Source organism: Lycium ferocissimum, chromosome 11, assembly GCF_029784015.1.
Source record: "Lycium ferocissimum isolate CSIRO_LF1 chromosome 11, AGI_CSIRO_Lferr_CH_V1, whole genome shotgun sequence".
Classification (NCBI taxonomy): Eukaryota; Viridiplantae; Streptophyta; class Magnoliopsida; order Solanales; family Solanaceae; genus Lycium; species Lycium ferocissimum.
The window spans coordinates 45,340,854-45,360,133 of NC_081352.1; the positions used below are offsets into that span (position 1 = coordinate 45,340,854).

General features: G+C 35.5%; 1 protein-coding gene across 1 annotated transcript; it reads right to left on the reverse strand.

The window, feature by feature from the left end:
• Positions 1-15,235: 15,235 nt before the first annotated feature.
• LOC132036982 (protein DETOXIFICATION 40-like) lies at positions 15,236-18,935 on the reverse strand. The gene is made up of 7 exons (XM_059427407.1): positions 18,554-18,935; positions 17,824-18,455; positions 16,455-16,511; positions 16,121-16,359; positions 15,679-15,797; positions 15,471-15,557; positions 15,236-15,356 (listed from the first exon to the last, which is right to left on the reverse strand). The coding sequence occupies exons 1-7, from the start codon at positions 18,896-18,898 to the stop codon at positions 15,294-15,296; spliced, it is 1,542 nt and encodes a 513-aa protein (XP_059283390.1). The 5' UTR covers positions 18,899-18,935; the 3' UTR covers positions 15,236-15,293.
• Between the last annotated feature and the right edge of the window lie 345 nt (positions 18,936-19,280).

Here is a 19,280-nt window from a genome sequence, read left to right on the forward strand (position 1 = left end):
AACAAAGAGTAAGTTGTCTCAACGAATTAATGATAGATCTACTGACAACAGCTACTCGTATTGAAAAAATAATCTGACATAATACATACATTATATATACTGATTATCATTTTTATTTTCACTATAGAATAATACCCAAAAAGGTACGTCAGAATTTATTTAATGTTTTGCTCGAGATAGATTGCGAAATATAAACAAGTAGTACCACAAAAAATAAAGCACCTGAATAGAAAAAAAATACCTTATTACTAAATCATACAGTATAATAATTGGTGTACTTTGAAGTTAATTAATTTTGTCAAACAGTAAGAATTTCTAATAACTTTGAGCTTAAGAATTTTATGCTTCTTGTATGTTTACGAGTAATAGTTATTAAGTGGCTGCCGTGGATAGTCTAACCACTATCATTTTAATTGCGCCAATTGCAGCTTATCTTTGTTATGGAACGTGTAATTTGGGTCATGGGAAAATCCAGAGGAGTGGTTGAAACATTGCTTAAAGGGTTGGTCAAGGCATAGGGGTATTAAGCGAAGTGCGAGGGAAAAATTAAAGGCGACAATTTGAGGGGCAAAAATTAAAGACCAGTGCCTTTGAAGGGCGATCGTGCAAATGACCCGCTAGCGTTTAGCCATAGATTCACAAAAAGAAATTGAAAAATCTGATTTATGTGAAGTTTTTCAAATTTTAAAAATGTGTTTGGTCATAACTTTTCAAAGCATATTTTACTCCTAAAAAAAACAAAAAACATGACTTATAACCATAAGTTTTAAGAAGTATAAAAAATACCCACCATACCTGTATGAATATGAAAATATGAGATTGGGAAATTTCTTATGTATTGATCAAATCAAGTTTACAATGTATATATACACTTTGTAATGAAGAATACTCAAAACAAAAACAAATAACCTATACATATTTGTCCTATTCTTATTGGTTATGTAACAGTGAAAAATAACTAACTTTGTCCTATTGTGTGTGTGTCATGTGATGTATATACATTTGGAATCTATACTATATTGGGCTCAAATTTTGTTGTTTGTGTTGGGCCATTTCCATCTGAATATGCCAAGCCCACAGCTTCCTTCATTGTTTTCTGCTGAGGCCCAAGCCCACATATTTTATTCATGTTATGTTGTGGTCGATGGAAACAAAGGCCACATTATTGTACTTTGTCATTTCTTTTCTGAACCTCAGCTTTCATTAATAACGAATTCTTCTTCTCCTTTCTGCCATCGTTACCAGTAATTCCTTCACCCCCTTTCAAGTTGGAGGGACGATGGTAATGACCAACTTGCTAAGAAGACGATGATGAGATGGACCAGATAGAGATTTTGTGAAGATGCCGGCCAATTGGTTTTTGCTTGGTACAAATGATAGGGAAATCAGACCTGAAAGGTATTGCTGTCGAACGAAGTGGCAATCGAGTTCCATGTGCTTCGTCCTCTCGTGGAACACAGGATTGCATGCGATGTTAATTGCCGCCTTACTATCAGAATGAATTGGGATCGGAATCCGAGGTGGAATGGATAGATCTGAGAGTAGGCGCTTAAGCCAAGTTAATTCTGCAACCAAGCGTCGCATTGACCGATACTCAGCTTCGGTGAGAGAGTGAGCAAGCTTGTTTCTTGGATTTCCAAGAAATTGGGGATCCGCCCAAGCTGATGAAGAAACCACTGATGGATTTACGAGTATCTCGACAAGTCGTCCAGTCGGCATCACAGAATGCTGATAAGGAAAAGCTTGGTGAAGAGTTAAGAAAGATTACGTGGTAAGGATACTTCTTTAGATAGCGTAGAATCCTTAAACCAGCATTGAAATGATCCACACTAGGCGATTGCATGTATTGACTCAATGTCAAAACTGCAAAAGAAAGATCTGGCCTAGTGTGGGTCAAGTAGTTTAATTTGCCAACAAGATGTCTTTATATAGTTGGATCTAAAAGTAATTCCCCTTTGGATGCAGATAACTTTATTGAAGAATCCATCAGAGAAGATACTGAAGTTAAGTGAGGCACATCAAACTCTTGCAAAAGATCCAAGGTATACTTTTTCTGACTTATGATAATGCCATGACCTTCTCTTAAGATTTCCATGCCTAAAAAGTAGTGAATGAGTCCAAGATCCTTAATTTTAAACTCTAAGTGAAGAAAGGCTTTGAGAGCCTCAATTTCACTTTGATTATTAACAGTAATTAAAATATCACCAACGTATACTGCAACCATAGCAACTAATGATCCTGTGTGCTTGTAGAATAGGGAATAATCATTAAGAGAAAGTACATATCCCTTGAAGGTTAAAGCACCAGCAAGCTTGGCATACCAATTCCTTAATGCTTGCTTTAACCCATATAAAGATTTATTCAATTTGCAAACCAAATTAGGCTCAGGAGGATCCAAACCAGAGGGAAATTTCATATATACCTCTTCTTGCAAGTCTCCTTGCAGGAAGGCATTATTCACATCAAATTGTGAAATGTCCCATCCTTTCTTCACTGCAATAGTTAGTAGACACCTAACTGTAGTCATCTTAACAACTGGGGAGAAGGTTTCATTAAAATCAATCCCTTCCTGTTGTATGTCTCCCCTGATAACTAGTCTTGCTTCTAATCTTTCAACTGTGCCATCTGCATGCTGTTTCACCTTATAAACCCACTTGCAAGGAAGAGCTTTCCTATTTGGAGGCAATGACACCACATCCCATGTGTGGTTAGCTTGTAAAGCTTCTATCTCTTCCTATATGGCCTTTATCCATCCTGGATGATTGCAAGCCTGATGGAAAGATTTAGGTTCTATGATAGTAGAAACAGAGTTGAGGATGATCTGATTAGGCATAGAGAGGTTATGAACAGGAAGAATGGTGGGAGTTGTAGTTGCTGTGAAACAGGAACCAGTGACATCACTTAGATATATGGAATTGCAATAAAAGTCTTGTAAATGAGAAGGGAGAGTTCCTTTGTTATGTCTTTCTGATCTTTTGGGTGAGGGAAAAGTTCCTTTGTTTTGCCTTGCTGGTTTTCTTGGTGATGTTGAAGCTTCTGCATCATCAAGAAGTGATGAAACAGTGGAAGTATTTGGTGGTAGAGAATCAAATGAAGCAGAATATGTATGATCAGGACTAACTGGAGAGTTTTGCAAAAAATTGGGACTTGCAGTAGGATTAGGGACTTAATGTCACGACCAAACCGGAGGGCCATGACGGGCACCCGGTGCTAACCCACCCGGGCACCTCTTATCGTACATTCACATTTATATCTAAGTGGACCACATAGCTTAATCATACTTTCTATCCATCATTCATGCTAATCTCATTGGGCAACAATACATTTATATCATCATCAACACAATGCCCATATCCATGTACACTAGCCGACGAGGCTATCAAGATAATATACAAAATATAAGCCGACAAGGCTAAAGACATCTAATCATACACAACTGTCTACGATCCTCTAAGAAGAGTAGGTAACATCATATAGGCGGGACAGGATCCCGCCGTACCCATTTATGTACACAAAAGAATAATACCAAAATTTGTAGCTCCGGATGAAATGGAGCTCCTCTATATAGTCCCTGAATAAGAAAGCTATGTATCAAGCCTGTCCACCTGCGGGCATGACGCAGCGTCCACAAACAAAAGGACGTCAGTACGAATAATGTACTGAGTATGTAAAGCATAATTAACATCATAATAGGAGCATAAGAGACAGCATGGGAAACAACATAAGATGGGAGAATCGGGAGATAGTAGAGCCGTCATCACAATTCCTTACTTGTCTTTTATAGGGACCTTCCATTTCTAATGCGTGCCAGTGTACATACATACAAACATATACATATATCTATATTTGTATCCATATTCGTATCCGTATCCATATACATATTCATATCCATAGCATACCTGACCAGGAAGGTTCGGTGGTTTCACATACCCGGCCATGACAAGGCTCGGTGATTATACATACCTGGCCCTACTAAGGCTCAGTGTTATCCGTACCCAACTGAAGTGGTGTGCGCGCAATATATACCTTACCCGGCCATATAAGCTGGGTGTTACATAATAGTCATACATACTTAGTCATGTATACCTAAGAGGCCATAAGTATCGTCAACATCATTACTATCATCATTTCATTACATCTATCCTTAGAGGATCAACCATCATATAAGGTAAGTAGTAGAATCGTAAAAGTATCGAGAATCATGAACTTTAGTAGCTTTAGAGATAGAAGCATTTGGAGGACATTATAGAACTCATGAAAGGATATATATAGAGCCAAGGAACCATGCCTTATTGAAAGAAGGGTTAGCCTTACATACCTCTTCGACTTCTTAATTATCTAGCATTCACCGTCGAAGCTCAAATAATCTACATTTAGAAGAATTCGTACCATGGTTAAACCTTAATGATACTATTAAACTCAAACTAGGATCATTCATGATCTAATGTAAAATGAGTAGCATTTCCCCTATTTCGTCAACTTCCACCATTTTACAAAACAACTCCCAACAACCACAATAACATCAGTAATACACTCATAATATCATAACCAAGTAATCACACTACATTAGCCTTCAACAATTCATCCTTATGTTCAACTCATGCCAACAACTTCATACCCATTTAGCACATTTTCCTATAACGCTTCTTCATCACCATTATTACCTTCCATAACATGATTATATCCATATCATACTTAGAATCATGACTCAATATAGCTTGCTACCCATAAACATCATAAAAGCTACATTTAGACTCCATTTTCTACTTTCTTCTTCTACCCAAGTTTTGCTACAACCAAACATTCCCATTAACATGAAATAAGCACGGAAACTAACCTTTTTATCCCATAGAAATAAGCTTTAGAGCAGCTATCAACTTGTGCCAAAAACCCTAGCTACAATGCCCAAGTTTTCTTGAAATCCACCAACCCTAGAAAGCCTTCTAACACATGAACACTTGATTCTTGCTATTTAATCTTTATAATCTCTTGGGTTTGAGTAAAATATGTTTGGAGAAGGGTTTTGGAGAGTTTGGATGAATGTGGGAAATGAAATGAAGTGAGGGTCGTCCGTTCTTTATAAAATAAAAAATGTGACCCGACCCGACTTATACGGCCTACTATACGGGCCGTACAATTTATACGGTCCATATATTAGGCCGTATAATACCACCAGGCTTCACCCCTTTTCTGGAACAAACCTACGGGCCGTATAATTTATACAGTCCGTACAAATGGCCGTATAGCTGGGAAAATCCCGATTTTCGTTCTCGTCGACTCGTTTGACTTCCAATCCTCGTGGAACCTTCTTGACATTTATATAACACTTCATTAACCATACAATAGGCCCTATAGCAGCCCTTCAAGATATTACTAAATAAACATTAACTCGGTGTAGCGGAAACCTTTCCGAACACGACTTACATTTCACTTCCTTCAACATACTAAACTTCACATATTCGTATAACTTCGAAATATTATGGTATGCACCTTAAGCTATCTAATACTTCCCTTAATCTCACAAGGGTTTCATAATCACCTTAAGCTCACATTGGCCTATCCACAAGGCAACACATACGGAATTTTCGAGGTGTAACACTTAAGGAGTGGGTGTGTTGTGTGGTGATGTAGGACTGTTATCAGTAGGATCAGAGTTGGTTGGACTAGGGGTAGGCAAATTGTCAAGTGAAGAACTAGAGTCTAAAAATATATGAGAGGAGTGATCTGGAAAAATAGGCATGTGTGATGGTTTAGATTTAGCAAAAGGGTAATGATTCTCATGGAATTTCACATCCCTTGATACAATGATCTTCTTTGTCTCTAGTTCCAACAATTTATATCCCTTTTGATGTAAGGGATATCCTAGTAGAACACAAACCTTGGCTCTGTGATCAAATTTACTTCTTCCCTGAACCAGAGTTGACACATAGCATAGATATCCAAAATTCCTTAAATGATTGTAATCTGGCTGTTTTTGAAAAAGAGCTTCAAAAGGTGTTTTTCCATTTAGAACTTTGGAAGGCAATTTATTTATAATATATGTGGCAGTCAAAATACATTCACCCCAGTAGCATGTAGGTATCTTTGACTGAAACATCAGACCTCTTGCAATTTCCAAGAGATGTCTATGTTTCCTTTCAACTATACCATTTTGCTATGGGGTTCCCACACAAGACACTTGATGTATAATTCCTTGGGAAGAAAGAAAAGTTGCCTTTTGTGTTCCCATCCCCAGTTCTTAAGCATTGCCAGACCTGATCATTTTTATTTTCACATTGAATTACTTTCAACCATGGCTAAAAAGCTTTTAAGAACAGGGAATGCATTCCTCTTAGTGCTTAGTAAAAATGTCCAAGTTCCTCTAGTAAAATCATCTACTATTGTGAGGAAATATTTGAACCCATTGTATATGCTAGATTTATATGGACCCCATGTCTCAATATGAATAAGTTCAAAGATAGATTTTGTTTTGATACTACTGATAGGGAAAGGAAGTCTAGTTTGTCTGGCTTTAGGGCATATATCACATATAAAATCAGAAACTGAGTCACAATGAAGGAAAGATAAATGTTTCATTGCTGAAAATGGGAGGTGTACATGCCAAAGTTTTACATTAGACTTAGCATTAACATGTACAACATTAGAAACAAACTCAGAATTAAAAACAAACTCAAGATTGGAATTTCTTCCTTTTGGAATTAAAAGAACATTTGCATTAAAGCAACAACTAGACCTAGGACTGTTAGGCTCCAACAGATAAAGTCCTTCATTCACTTCACCAAAAACTTGAGGACTCTTCATTGAATGGTCCTGCAAGAGACATGCACTAGATGTAAATATAGCATCACATCTGATTTGAACACATAACTTGTGTGCAGAGAGTAAGTTATATTTGAATTCTGGAACATATAGGACATTAGTAATGATGAGACCTGGCAGGATTGGAATACTTCCTGTATGGGTAAGACTTACCTTAAAGGAATTAGGTAGACTAATGTTCAAAGGTACAGGAAGTGGAATAAGAAACATGAAAGAATTAGGATCAAAACACATGTGTTCTGAGGCACTTGAGTCAATTATCCAGGTACTTGACTTAACACAATTAAACACAGAACCAGAATATTTCAAAATTGTACCAGCAACTGCATTGGCATTAATGGTTGATTTGCCTGATTGCTCCATTTTAGCTTGTTTGTATAGTTGCATCATTTCATTGATTTGTTCCTTAGTGTACTGTTGTGCAAGGTTCATGTTGATTTCACTATTGTTCCTGAACATCCCTTCACCATCATGAGTTAATCCTGCATTTGCCTTCACTGGTACCTGATACCCTTTAGTGAATTCAAAATCCTCTGGGTAACCATGCAACCTGTAGCAGTCATCATGAACATGTTCTGTCTTCCCACAAAAGGTACAACTTACATTTGGGTCATACTTCTTGGGTTTGTACCTTTGCTGTGTTTTCATCCCTCTTTGATTAGGATTATTAAACTTTTGAGGTGTGTTTCCCCCTTTGAATGACTGATTCCTGAACCTTTGTGGCTGTCTACCTTGACCTTTTGCCATGAATGCTGCAAAATCAGACAATAGTTGATCACTACGTTGCTTGCTTTGTCCTGTGACCATGAATGAGCTAGAGTCAGATGAAAACTGTGTTGCATTAGCATATATTTCCCTTTGATTTTCGTGCTGTAGTAACAAAGAGTATGCAAAGTCCATACTAGGCAAAGGGTTCATCATGAGTATATTTCCTCTTGCCTGAGTGTAAATGTCATTGAGACCCATCAAAAACTGAATTAGTCTTTGATCTACTAATGATTTTGTGAGTTTCTCTTTTCCTTTACAAACACACACACAAGTACAACACACAATGACATTGATACCATCTAGCTCATCCCATAATCTTTTGAGCTTAGTAAAATATCCTGCAACATCAGTGTTTCCTTGTACTAACCCAGTGATCTCCTTTTGCAGATGATATAATTTGGCTCCATTTGACTTACCAAATCTGTGTTCAAGACTGTCCCAAAGATCCTTTGTTGTTTTTGAGTGAATGACACTATCAGCAATATCTTTGGACAGTGCATTTGAGATCCAAGTTATCACCATGTCATTGACACAAGACCATTGCTCATATTCAGCTGAGCTCAGATTTGGAACCTTACAGGCTCCATTGATGAAACCAAGTTTTCTCTTAGCTGACAATGAAAGGAGAATAAATCTCCTCCACCCAGAATAACCTCTTCCATCAAATTTGGTATTGACTAGAGTCATTCCTGGGTTATCAGAACTGTTAAGGTGATTGTCATACCCTATTTTAACCGGAGTCAAAATAGTTTACAACATCCGGGTAATTTCGGGGTTAATTAAGGTTAAGGAGTCGCCACCTAATTAATTATGGTGAATTAGGGCACCTAAGGTTAATTAAAGTAATTATCTAAAGTTGATTTTAAAATCTACGAAACCAAAAATATTCTAGGTAAGGGTTCAACTAACCTAGAGGGAAGGTATTAGGCATCCTCTAAGTTCCATTAATAATGATTAATCCGACCGGACTTATAATTAATTAGGCTAAGGGTAAATATAATATTCTTAAGTGTTTGGAAAATAACTTATAAATATTGTTAGAGTTTTAAAGTAAAATATAATGATGTAATAATGTTATAAAAAAATAAGACTTGCACAATATAATAATTTGTATGAAAAAGACTTCAAGTATTATTGAAGATGAATTTGAAGATGTAATGATTTTCATGTAGGCAATAAGTTTAACGAATTTGAAACTTAGATAAATTGTATTACTATGACAACGCCAACCAAAATCTAGTTTTATTATAAGTATGATATAAAGGACATAAGTCTCTTTTTGGTTGACTTTATTTGATTATATTAGATTAAAAGTATGCATAGTTGAATAAATCTTGAATACTATTTATAAAGTATGCTTAGAATAGTATTTATAGGTTAGTGATGCCTTGAAAGTCTTTAAGATAGTAAAAGTGAATCACGATTCTTTTAACTCAAAATATATAGTTGTGCTATTTTAAAAAATCAATTATTCTAAGAAAGATAAATATTAGGAGTATTATAAAGAACTTTAATATAAAAAAAGAAGAAGAAAATGAGACTTTATGGAATTAATTATTAGTTATTAATTTTCCTTTCGTTAACTACCCATTATTAACTAAGTCCCACTAAGTTGCTAAAGTTCATCTAAATTACAAGCAAAATGTTAGTCATACAATATATGTTACTACACATAAAACAAAAGTGGAGAGATAGATATAATGTAAATGGGCCTGGCCCATTTGAGACTATGTGGTTCCGATTGGCACTGGGCTTCGGCCCGGATCAATTGTTACTTCGGTTTTTGGGCTTTGGCCCGGAAAGTTTTTTTTTTTTTTTTTTTTTTGTTTTTTGACCGTGACCGATCGGGCGAGGGGAAGATATTTCGTTGGGCCTCGGCCCAACATCGAATGCGGAAGACGAATCCCTCGGACTCGTATGCGAAGGTCATGCATAAAAAAATGAAGGAAAAAGAGGATTAGTATATAATCAAAAATAAGGTCAAACAATACAAAATGTAAACTGAAAGTAGATTTGTGAGTTGTGTATATGCCATGTACATTTGAACACATGAAATAGAGACAGGGAAAAGAAAGCTATGCAATCATTTTAAGGGCCCGATAACACTGGATTGAATAATTCTTCAGACCGAATTCTTTATGCAATTGTTTCTTTTTCACAGAAAACAACAACCATCCTATTTTAAAATCTTAAACTTCATTGGTTCAAGTGTGTTTACCCTTACACTTATTTTGGGGAGGGGGTCTGTTTTCTAAAAGAAAAATAGCTCAGAAACATATGGGAATAGGCAGGAGGTTTAGAGATAGCGCATATTTGACTTAAGGATTTATGAGTCTATGTTTCAAATATAGAGACATTGAAACTTGATTTCCTAGGCTAACGAGGCGGTAAGTCAAAAGCCTTCACTAAACGGTATATTTAACCAAACGAGGAACACGAGATCAAATATTATAGATAACGGGGCAAAGCTAAATTAAACCAGAAAGGAAGACAAAACATGATAACAACTAGGCTTGAACATGAAACAAAGACTTAAATACCATTCTCAACACGAGGACAACGAACTAAACCACCAAAACACCACGGAAACGGTAAGACCGGTACATAAGGAGAGGAAATCGTGCACTATAGCGAAACAATGAGGAAGCCGGACGATACGAGAAACAAAATTAAAAAAGGGCAGAAACGGAATAACAAGGACGAGTGTTACGAAATGAGGGGATTGTACAAAGTTCAAGTTGAGACCCTTTTCATTCCCTTAAACGACAACGGATTCATACTCACTCCTTTTGTCTTTTCCCAAACCAATTTTATCTATGCGCACAGAAACTGAACATTTCAGTTCAGTCCTCATGCTCCACACACACACATATGGCATAAGTCTTATTTATCTAATAATTAGCAGCTAACATATTACTCCGACGACGAAATAGAGTCGGACACAGAGGTACACTTCATAGATTTGAGTCGCATATGAACATATTAAGACTGCCAGATATCCATGTACATCTTATAGGATATTTTAGACTTTTGTTACTACCAATAATAAACCAAATGGCATAGGCCTTATATTTGAAACAGAGTTCATTAAGGGAGCATACAAATGGTCTGGTTCCTCTATTAAGTCAAGTAAATATCATTTCTAGCTTCAATGGATACAGTTCCAAATCCAGTAGATATAAGGGTTCCACTTTGCCACCAATAACACATTTTGAGAACAGTACTTGACTCAAGCAACACATCACAGAGACACTATTCTAGTATAAATACATAGGTCACAAATGACTCTAAACTTAACTTAAACAGGTACAGACATGTCTCAGGCAGTCAAATACTTAAAACCAGACAAAGAATTGACTGACTAATCATGGTGTCAAACAGGAAAGCTTACACACTGTCTAATGTATATTCAACCATATTGATCAAGTCCAACACACATTAATCCAGATTTGATACAAGTAGTTAATAGGATGACCAATCATAGCAAATTTTAACCATATTAGCAAACTTCTAGGTCATAACTGAACATAAGACTCATCAGATGTCATAGCAGTGAACCAACAAATCCAGGTTCAGAGGACAGGCAATGTTTAACCTCATTCTTCCAAACCATACTTAAAAATAGCATAGGTATGATACTGTTCTTATTATGCTCTAATCCGATAAGATTCAAACCAAACACTTATTAAAATACCCGGAAGCATGATTAGCTTAAACCGAAAGCATGATTCAACAAACTTGGATGCCTGCTTTTAACACACTTAACCTTTTACCATATTGTCAATTCATTCGACCAGATTGTGGTACTATATTTGCCGTAATGAAAAGGCTAACTGAGTCAATATTCAAGCAACAACAAGCTAGTCTAACACATCCCCTTGCAACCAGATCAGAAGTCAAACACCAAAGATTTTAGATACTAACAAGCCGCAATTCAAGCCCTACTCCTTATATCGACATTATCATATAAGACTGAACCCAACGAGGACTACAAATAAATACTTCATTACTTTAAACTAATCCTAACGACAAAACAGACCAACACTCAACACACCAGACATTTGGCTAAACATGACTTAACACAAAATCGAATGAAAACACAAATTAAAATATGGAGGAAAATTACCTTTCCCGAGTGCAGTGAAAAGGGCTTCGAGTCCGATCTACCCTCGATTTTAAAGTAACAACAGAAGGGTAATCGACTTAATGAGTAAAAATGTAAATGAATTCTGGAAAATGTTCAGGCGGCTAAAGGAACTCCTTTTCGTGGTGTTCTTGTGAGTATTTATAGAGTGAGGCTAGGGTTTTTACCCTGTTTTTTGGGCGGGATTTCAAGTGATATCCGTTTGAACTTCGAACTGAATCTTTAAAGCCGCTCCTCTTTCAGAAATTTCAGAGGCGTTTTGGTCGCTTATATTGACTCAACCGTTGAAGATAGGAGAGGGAAAAAGATATTGCATGAAAGGGGGTGGCACAGATCTGCCATTGTGAAAGTGGTTTTGGTTTTACTTAAAATGGAGGAGGGAGGAAGGAAGATGACAAAGGGTAGAGGGTATTGCACGAAAACAGGTCTGTTTGACTCTGCCATGGTTGAAAGCGAGGCTCAGCTTTTTACTGATAATGGAGAGGAGAAAATGACGACAGTGTAGACAAAGTTTTTGCACGAAAATGGGATAACCAGCCTGTAATGGTGAAAGAGACGTTGTGTTTTAGCCAAAAACGGTGGAGAGAGGCGAGAGAGAGGTGCGGCGGCGTGAGGGTAACCCTAGTAGAGAGAGAGAGAGAGAGTGAAGGAAGAAGATGACAAAACCGTGGCTGCGTTCAATTTCATTAGGTTTTAGTGTATAAGAATAGTGGGCCGGATCGGGTAAAAGAAGTGGGCTGGTCCGTTTGGGCTATTAAATTTACATCTGGGCTTCAAATGTTGATCCGAAAATATGGCCCTTTTCTTCCTTCAATTAATTATTCTTGGGCTTTTAACTTAATAACTAGTACAATACATACTAGGTGAAGACGATTAATAACTAGTATGTAGAAAATAAAGGATTTAATAAAGTAAAATTAATTTAACGAGTACAAATCTTAAAAGTGAAGCGATGACGAATCATTTAAAATTTGTGATAAAGTAACGAAAGTAATGTTGATAGAGAATAATGAAGATAAAAGTGATGATATTAATAGTAGTAAAATGGTAGCGAAAATAAAATATTTAGGTTTAATTAATTTAAAAGCCCAAGGAAATAAATTGGAATAAAGGAGGGACAAAATTGGGTGTCAACAGTGATAAGAATGACTAACATCATAGGTGATTCCCTTTTCAGTTGTGGTAATCCCTGTGATTTCTGATGTTTGTTCATTCATGGTGATTCACACAAGATGTTGAAGAAAACAAGATTTAATTGTGTAGGGTTTCGAATCAGCAGTCACTGCTCTGATACCATGTATGAATATAAAAATATGAGATTGAGAAATTTCTTGTGTATTGATCAAATCAGGTTTACAATGTATATATACACTTTGTAATGAATAATACTCAAAAGAAAAACAAATAACCTATACATATTTGTCCTATTCTTATTGGTTATGTAACAATTACAAAATAACTAACTTTTGTCCTATTGTGTGCGTGTCATGTCATGTATATACATTTGGAATCTATACTATATAAAGCTCGATTTTGTTGTCTGTGTTGGGCCATTTCCATCTGAATATGCCAAGCCCACAGCTTCCTTCATTGTTTTTATTTCGAGGCCCAAGCCCACATATTTTATTCATGTTATGTTGTGGTTGATGGAAACGAAGACCACATTATTTTACTTTGTCATTTCTTGTCTGAACCTCAGCTTTCATTAATAACGAATTCTTCTTCTCCTTTCTGCCATCGTTACCAGTAATTCCTTCAATACCAAATAAACATACTTGCTAATTTATGTAGAAACTTCTATTGATGCGTTCATTGTCATTATCATAAATCATAATTCTAAATGCAGATAACTTTGGCACATAATTAATTTTTAATACACTATCCTAAAATCATAATTTTTTTTTATAATGAACTAGATAATACACTATCCTAAAATCATAACACGATAGTTTAATAACAACTGCTAATAACACAATTACTAGCTACTAAAATTCTTCAAATTACAATTATTTACAAAGAACCATCAATACAAGAAAAAAAAAATAATGGTAGTAGTAACTAGATGGGGGGCTTTTTATAAAATGCAAAAGTTTGGGGTGAATTTTTCTAGAAAACCAACGGTTATATCATGGGCCAAATATAGGTTTGAAGCATATTTTGGGATTTGAAGATTTGGTTTTCAAAATTTCCTAAAATTCTATAACCAAACAAATATTTAAAAATATTTTGAAAAACTGCTTCCAAAATCTATAGTCAAACGGGGGCTTAATGCAACTCGGTTGATCAATTAATCGAGTAATGAGAATTAATTAGCGCAGGGATTGAGGGAGATTATTGGAACTACATTCTGCCTTGAGTCGATCTTCATTTGATCTTTCCTTTTGTAATTCCGCCTATAGATGCTGACAAAAACTTCAAAAGTAAGCAAAACTGTTTAGCCTTGATTAATCATAAACTGATTACACCGTTCATTCCAATTTGATTGATATTCTTTTTTCAATTGTCCAAATAAGATTGAGGCGTTTAATATTTACAAACTAGTAGTACAAAAATTTTACGTTGCTCAAGTGATTTTTTTTTTTTCCTTTTTACGTCCTCAAGTTACTAAATATTGCATGACTTGTTTATGCAGGTTAAATACACAAACAATTTGTCACTATAAAGATACTTTTGATTTTCTATGCAAAAAGTTCTATTCTTGTTTTGTTAAATTTTGTATACAGTCAGATCTCGGTAAAAATTCTACCCGCATTCGATATTTATACTACACTAATATACTTTACCATGATTAATTAATAAATAAGGTGAAAATGCACATTAGTTAACCATAGTTACCACTTAGACAGAAACAAACTCCCAATTTCCACATTCAATTTTCATAATTTAGATGTCAAATCTAGCAAAATCATGTATAGTTGTTAGGATTTAATTTAGAGTCATTACCTCGAAGTTATATGCCGATTCCCAATTGAATCCCCCTTTAATCTGTAGCCTAGATCATCCAAAATTATGTTGGAATTCCAAATATGTCGAAAATAGCCCCTCTTATATCACAACCCTTTTTGCAATTGCGTGACTATCTCCATTATTGCAGTCGCGCTAGAAAAAATAAAAATCTTAACATGCTGAAATGTGATTTCTTGCCCAAAACTCACCCCGAGCCCTTCGGGTCCTAACCCGAACCATCCTATCAAATACTAAAACCTTATAGTGACCTATAAAAATCTCAATTCAAGGGAAGAGATACAATTACTCAAAATGAGAGGTTGAGATGTTACAAGATAATGTAACTTATTTGAAGATTACAAATTCACTTTACCTATGACAGATTATTTTTGAGTGGCCTTATTTTCTTTAAAAGTCGGTGCACTATATAAATTAATAATGTCAAGTTCCTATAATCACGTTATATAAGGAGCCTTTGAATCCAAAAAATTACCAATAATACAGATTGGAAGCCAAAACAAAACCTACAAATCTAACACTGCTCTAGAGCTTTTTATATTCCAACAAACAAATCTGCACCATTATATTCCAATTGCATAGTCCGTTACAGCTTCTCCTACTCCAGAACTGGTTCTTTCTTGTCTTCCCAATTATTTAACCTACCTTGAGCTGCTTCAACCTGCAAAGTGATTAAAAAAAAAGGGTGTAACATTTAGCTCAGTGAAAAGAATTCTTATTATGTCCATGTTTCCAGAAAGAAAGAAAGAAAGGTGGGCAAAAGAGGTTTACTTACCTCTTTATTCCAATCAGTTCGAAATGTGACCCATATTAAAATGACTGTTTGCATGACCGTACCACCCATCATTCCTGACCATATGCCCTGTATATATGCACCCAAATAAAAAAAGATATACAATCAATATTAATTATCATCTATTGAATAGAATGAACTAATTAAGTAAATTTATTTTTGATAAGTTAGTAGCAAATGTTAAAATTACCTTAGCACCTAGTTTGAAGTAGAATCCGAGAAGTGAGCCCAATGGGATTCCTACAACGTAATAGCAGCCCACATTGACATAGGCCACAAGGGTTTGCCATCCACAGCCAACAGCCACACCTATATAAGATTCAAATTATATAAATTCTAATCCTATCTGTGCCACCTGAACAAAAAACTTATCTGGATAAAGAAATAAATAATCTGAATCATGTAGTAAAACAAGTCATAATCTGATCTAATATCCAAGAACAACAAAATAAAAAATGGAATTAGCTCTGTGCTAATAATTAGTTGCTCGTAACTAACAATTTTTTTTTTCTTTTTCCTGATGAAGATGGATGTTGCTCTTTAGCTACAAAATTTGTCCGTCGTTAGTTCCTGTTTTTTTAGTAGAAACTACAGAGTAAGATGCTTAGTGAAACTCTGTAAGTAGTAATTACCAGATAGGACAGGCTGAATTCCATTAAGTACAAGGCTAAGCGCGAGCAATGGACAGAGATCGGAGACAGCTTCAGCCACAACTTCTCCTCCAGTGAAGGCATAGCTAATGACGTGGCGCAATGCAAGAACAAGGATTGCAGCAATCACTGAGATGATGAAAGAGCATGCTGTGACCACTATCACTGAAAATGCTGCTGATTTTGGATGCCCTGCTCCCAATTCATTGCTCACTCTCACACTGTTAATTCATCATTTACTAACATTTAAGTAGGTCAATAAACTATGGTTTACATGGAAATATGGAGATAGGAAAAATAAGAAAGGAAAACTGACCTTGCTGCTGCATTGAATCCAACTGATACCATGAACACCCAACCAGAAATGGTCATGCTTTTGATTTGTTGTTTTCCACCAAAATAAAGTTAAAACAACAAGGTTAGCTAATTGGAATTTGAAAATAGTTTTAAGTGACTTTCTCTAGGAACAACAACAGCAAATATAAGTACTCATGGTGCTGAATGACCAATAAATTGGAAATAGGAATTTTGAAATTACTTCGTTCAATGAAAACATTCATGTAACAAAGCTTAATCTATTACTCTCTCTTAATTTATGTGTCTTACTCTCTATTTTGGTATGCTTCAAAAAGAATGTCGTTCTTTGTATTTAGTAACTCTTTAGTTTTAATAAAATATGACATGTTTAAGATCGCAAGATTCAAAAGTCTTTCCTTATTTTCTTAAAATTTCGCATTTAGTCAAACTAAAACATATAAAATGAAACAGAGGCAGTACATGCGATGATTTATGATAGTCAAACTATCTCTAATTTCTTCGATGGGGTTTCACATATTGGTTTCATCAATTTTTTCAAGAATAGAATTATTAAACTTAAAACTTATAGAAGTCCCATATATTAATATTTTAGAATTTCTAAACTGTCTACTCCTATTTGTTGACTCTCCAAGTGTATACTCCATTCTTACAAATTTGTTTACAATTTTTTTTCCATAGACCCTTCACATAAAGGGTCCAGCCCTTCCCTGAACTTCACGCATAATGGGAGCTTAGTGCATCAGGCTGCCCTTTTTTTGTTCATGGAGTGTCAATTGAACTAGTTTCGAGGCAGAATAGAATATGTAAAATTTGAATATTTCAAAAATTATAAAAAGCTAAAATTTCAGTTGAAGGTCTTTAATAACTACAGCTAAATTATGGGTTCTAAAGGTCTTTAAAAAGGCATATCTTCGGCTTTTGTGGACTCAAATGTAGGAACGTATGTCAACTTTCTGATTTTGGCAATTAGTAGTGTACTATTTTCATGTCATAGCTCATAGCGTACAATTTACTCCAAGTTTTGGCCAAAATGTCAATTGCTTGTCTGTTTACTCCAGCACTAAGGATTTATGAGAGCAAAGAAAGATTGGGGTCTACAGTTGGTGTTAGCTAAGTATTTGAGTTTTTTCCCATAGCATTGAAAGCAATTAATGTATCAGCCTATTTTCTCTACTACATAAGCTAAGAGTGTCGATGTGTCCATCAAATGTTACATTTTCCAGCTATTGGGACCATTTGGTTGTTGCGACTTTTATGGTATAAAACAAAGCCGTGTAATTAACTTTGGTGCAAAAAAATCATAGTTATGTGACCATATGTGAAATTTACCTAAAGAATGTGGGAACATTCCGAGGGATTTGTCTTACCAAATAGAAAGCGAATCCAAAGCCAATTCCGGATTTTCAAGCAGGCCAGCAAGCAGAACAAGAATCTGAAAATACCATGTCTCCAAGCATAACATCACCGCCGATGCTGCTGATAAATTGAAGAACTCGGGCAAACCCGAAAATGCCTTCCAACTGAACCCATTCCATGTTTTCTTACACTTTTCACTATTCACAATATACACAAATTGGCATATCACTATGATCCACCACGACAAACTCAATACAAGAGACGCCCCTAGTAACCCCAGCCCAATTTTGTAAATTATCACCCAACTTATCAGTAGATGCAACACCAATGTTGCACCAGAAATGTATGCACTTGGCGCCACAATGCTCTGAGCTTGAAGGAATTTCTGGATAGGGAAATTCACAGCATACGCGAAAATTTGTGGTATTAGGCCGTATACAAATAAAGCGGCTGCTGATGCAATTTCTTGTGATTCCCCTAGGAATATTAAAATCGGCTTGCAGAAAACATAGATTAAAGTGAGTAACACCCCTGTTAAAGTTAGGAGAATCGTTGATCTTTGAAGATAAACTCCTAACATATCGTATTTCCTCGCTCCATATGCCTGACCACAAAGTGTTTCAACTGCACTTCCCATGCCCAGCTATTCACACAAAAAAAAAAGAAAAAAAAAAAAATCAAAACTAATTAGTGACTATACATAGGACAACTTGTAACATTATAAATCATATATATATATACCATGAGGCCATAGGCGAAAATTTGAATGCCAGTGTTACCAAGTGAAGCAGCTGCAAGTTCAAGATTACCAAGGTGGCCAGAAAATATTTGTGTTGACATTGACATGAGGTAATTGATCATGTAAACCATCACTGCAGGAGCAGCAAGGAAGAATAGTAGCTTCATTTCTATCCATGTAGCGAGGCGAAGGCGATTCCATAAAGGTAATGAATTGTCTAAGAGTACAGTCTCTAATTCATCGTTGGATTCAAAATTGTGCTCTGAAGATGCCCTGTTGTTTTCTAGAAATGGCTGATAAACATCATTCATAGAGGATGTCATAGTGGTGGAGAATTGAGAGTGCATAAAAGAGTGAACTTATGGAAATTGGTTGAATGGTGAGTGTATGTGTATATATATAGGCGATAGGAGATATGTAGGAAATCTTACACATTACAAAAGCCAGCTGTCTCAGATACAAATTTTTTTTTAACTTGGGAATAATTTGTGCTGGAAAAGTTTTCCTAATACAATGTCTATAGTAACTGTATACAGTAAATTGAGTTGGCAATCTATATCTATCTATATTATTTTAAAAGCATGAATACAAATGTTGGTAGACAGAAATATCCTTCAAATATTGAACGATTTTTATACCCTTTAAAGATAAATTGAGTCTTAATAAAATAATTCTATAATGGATAAAATTGTAAATTTAATAACTTCTCCTAATATGAATTCGCACAAA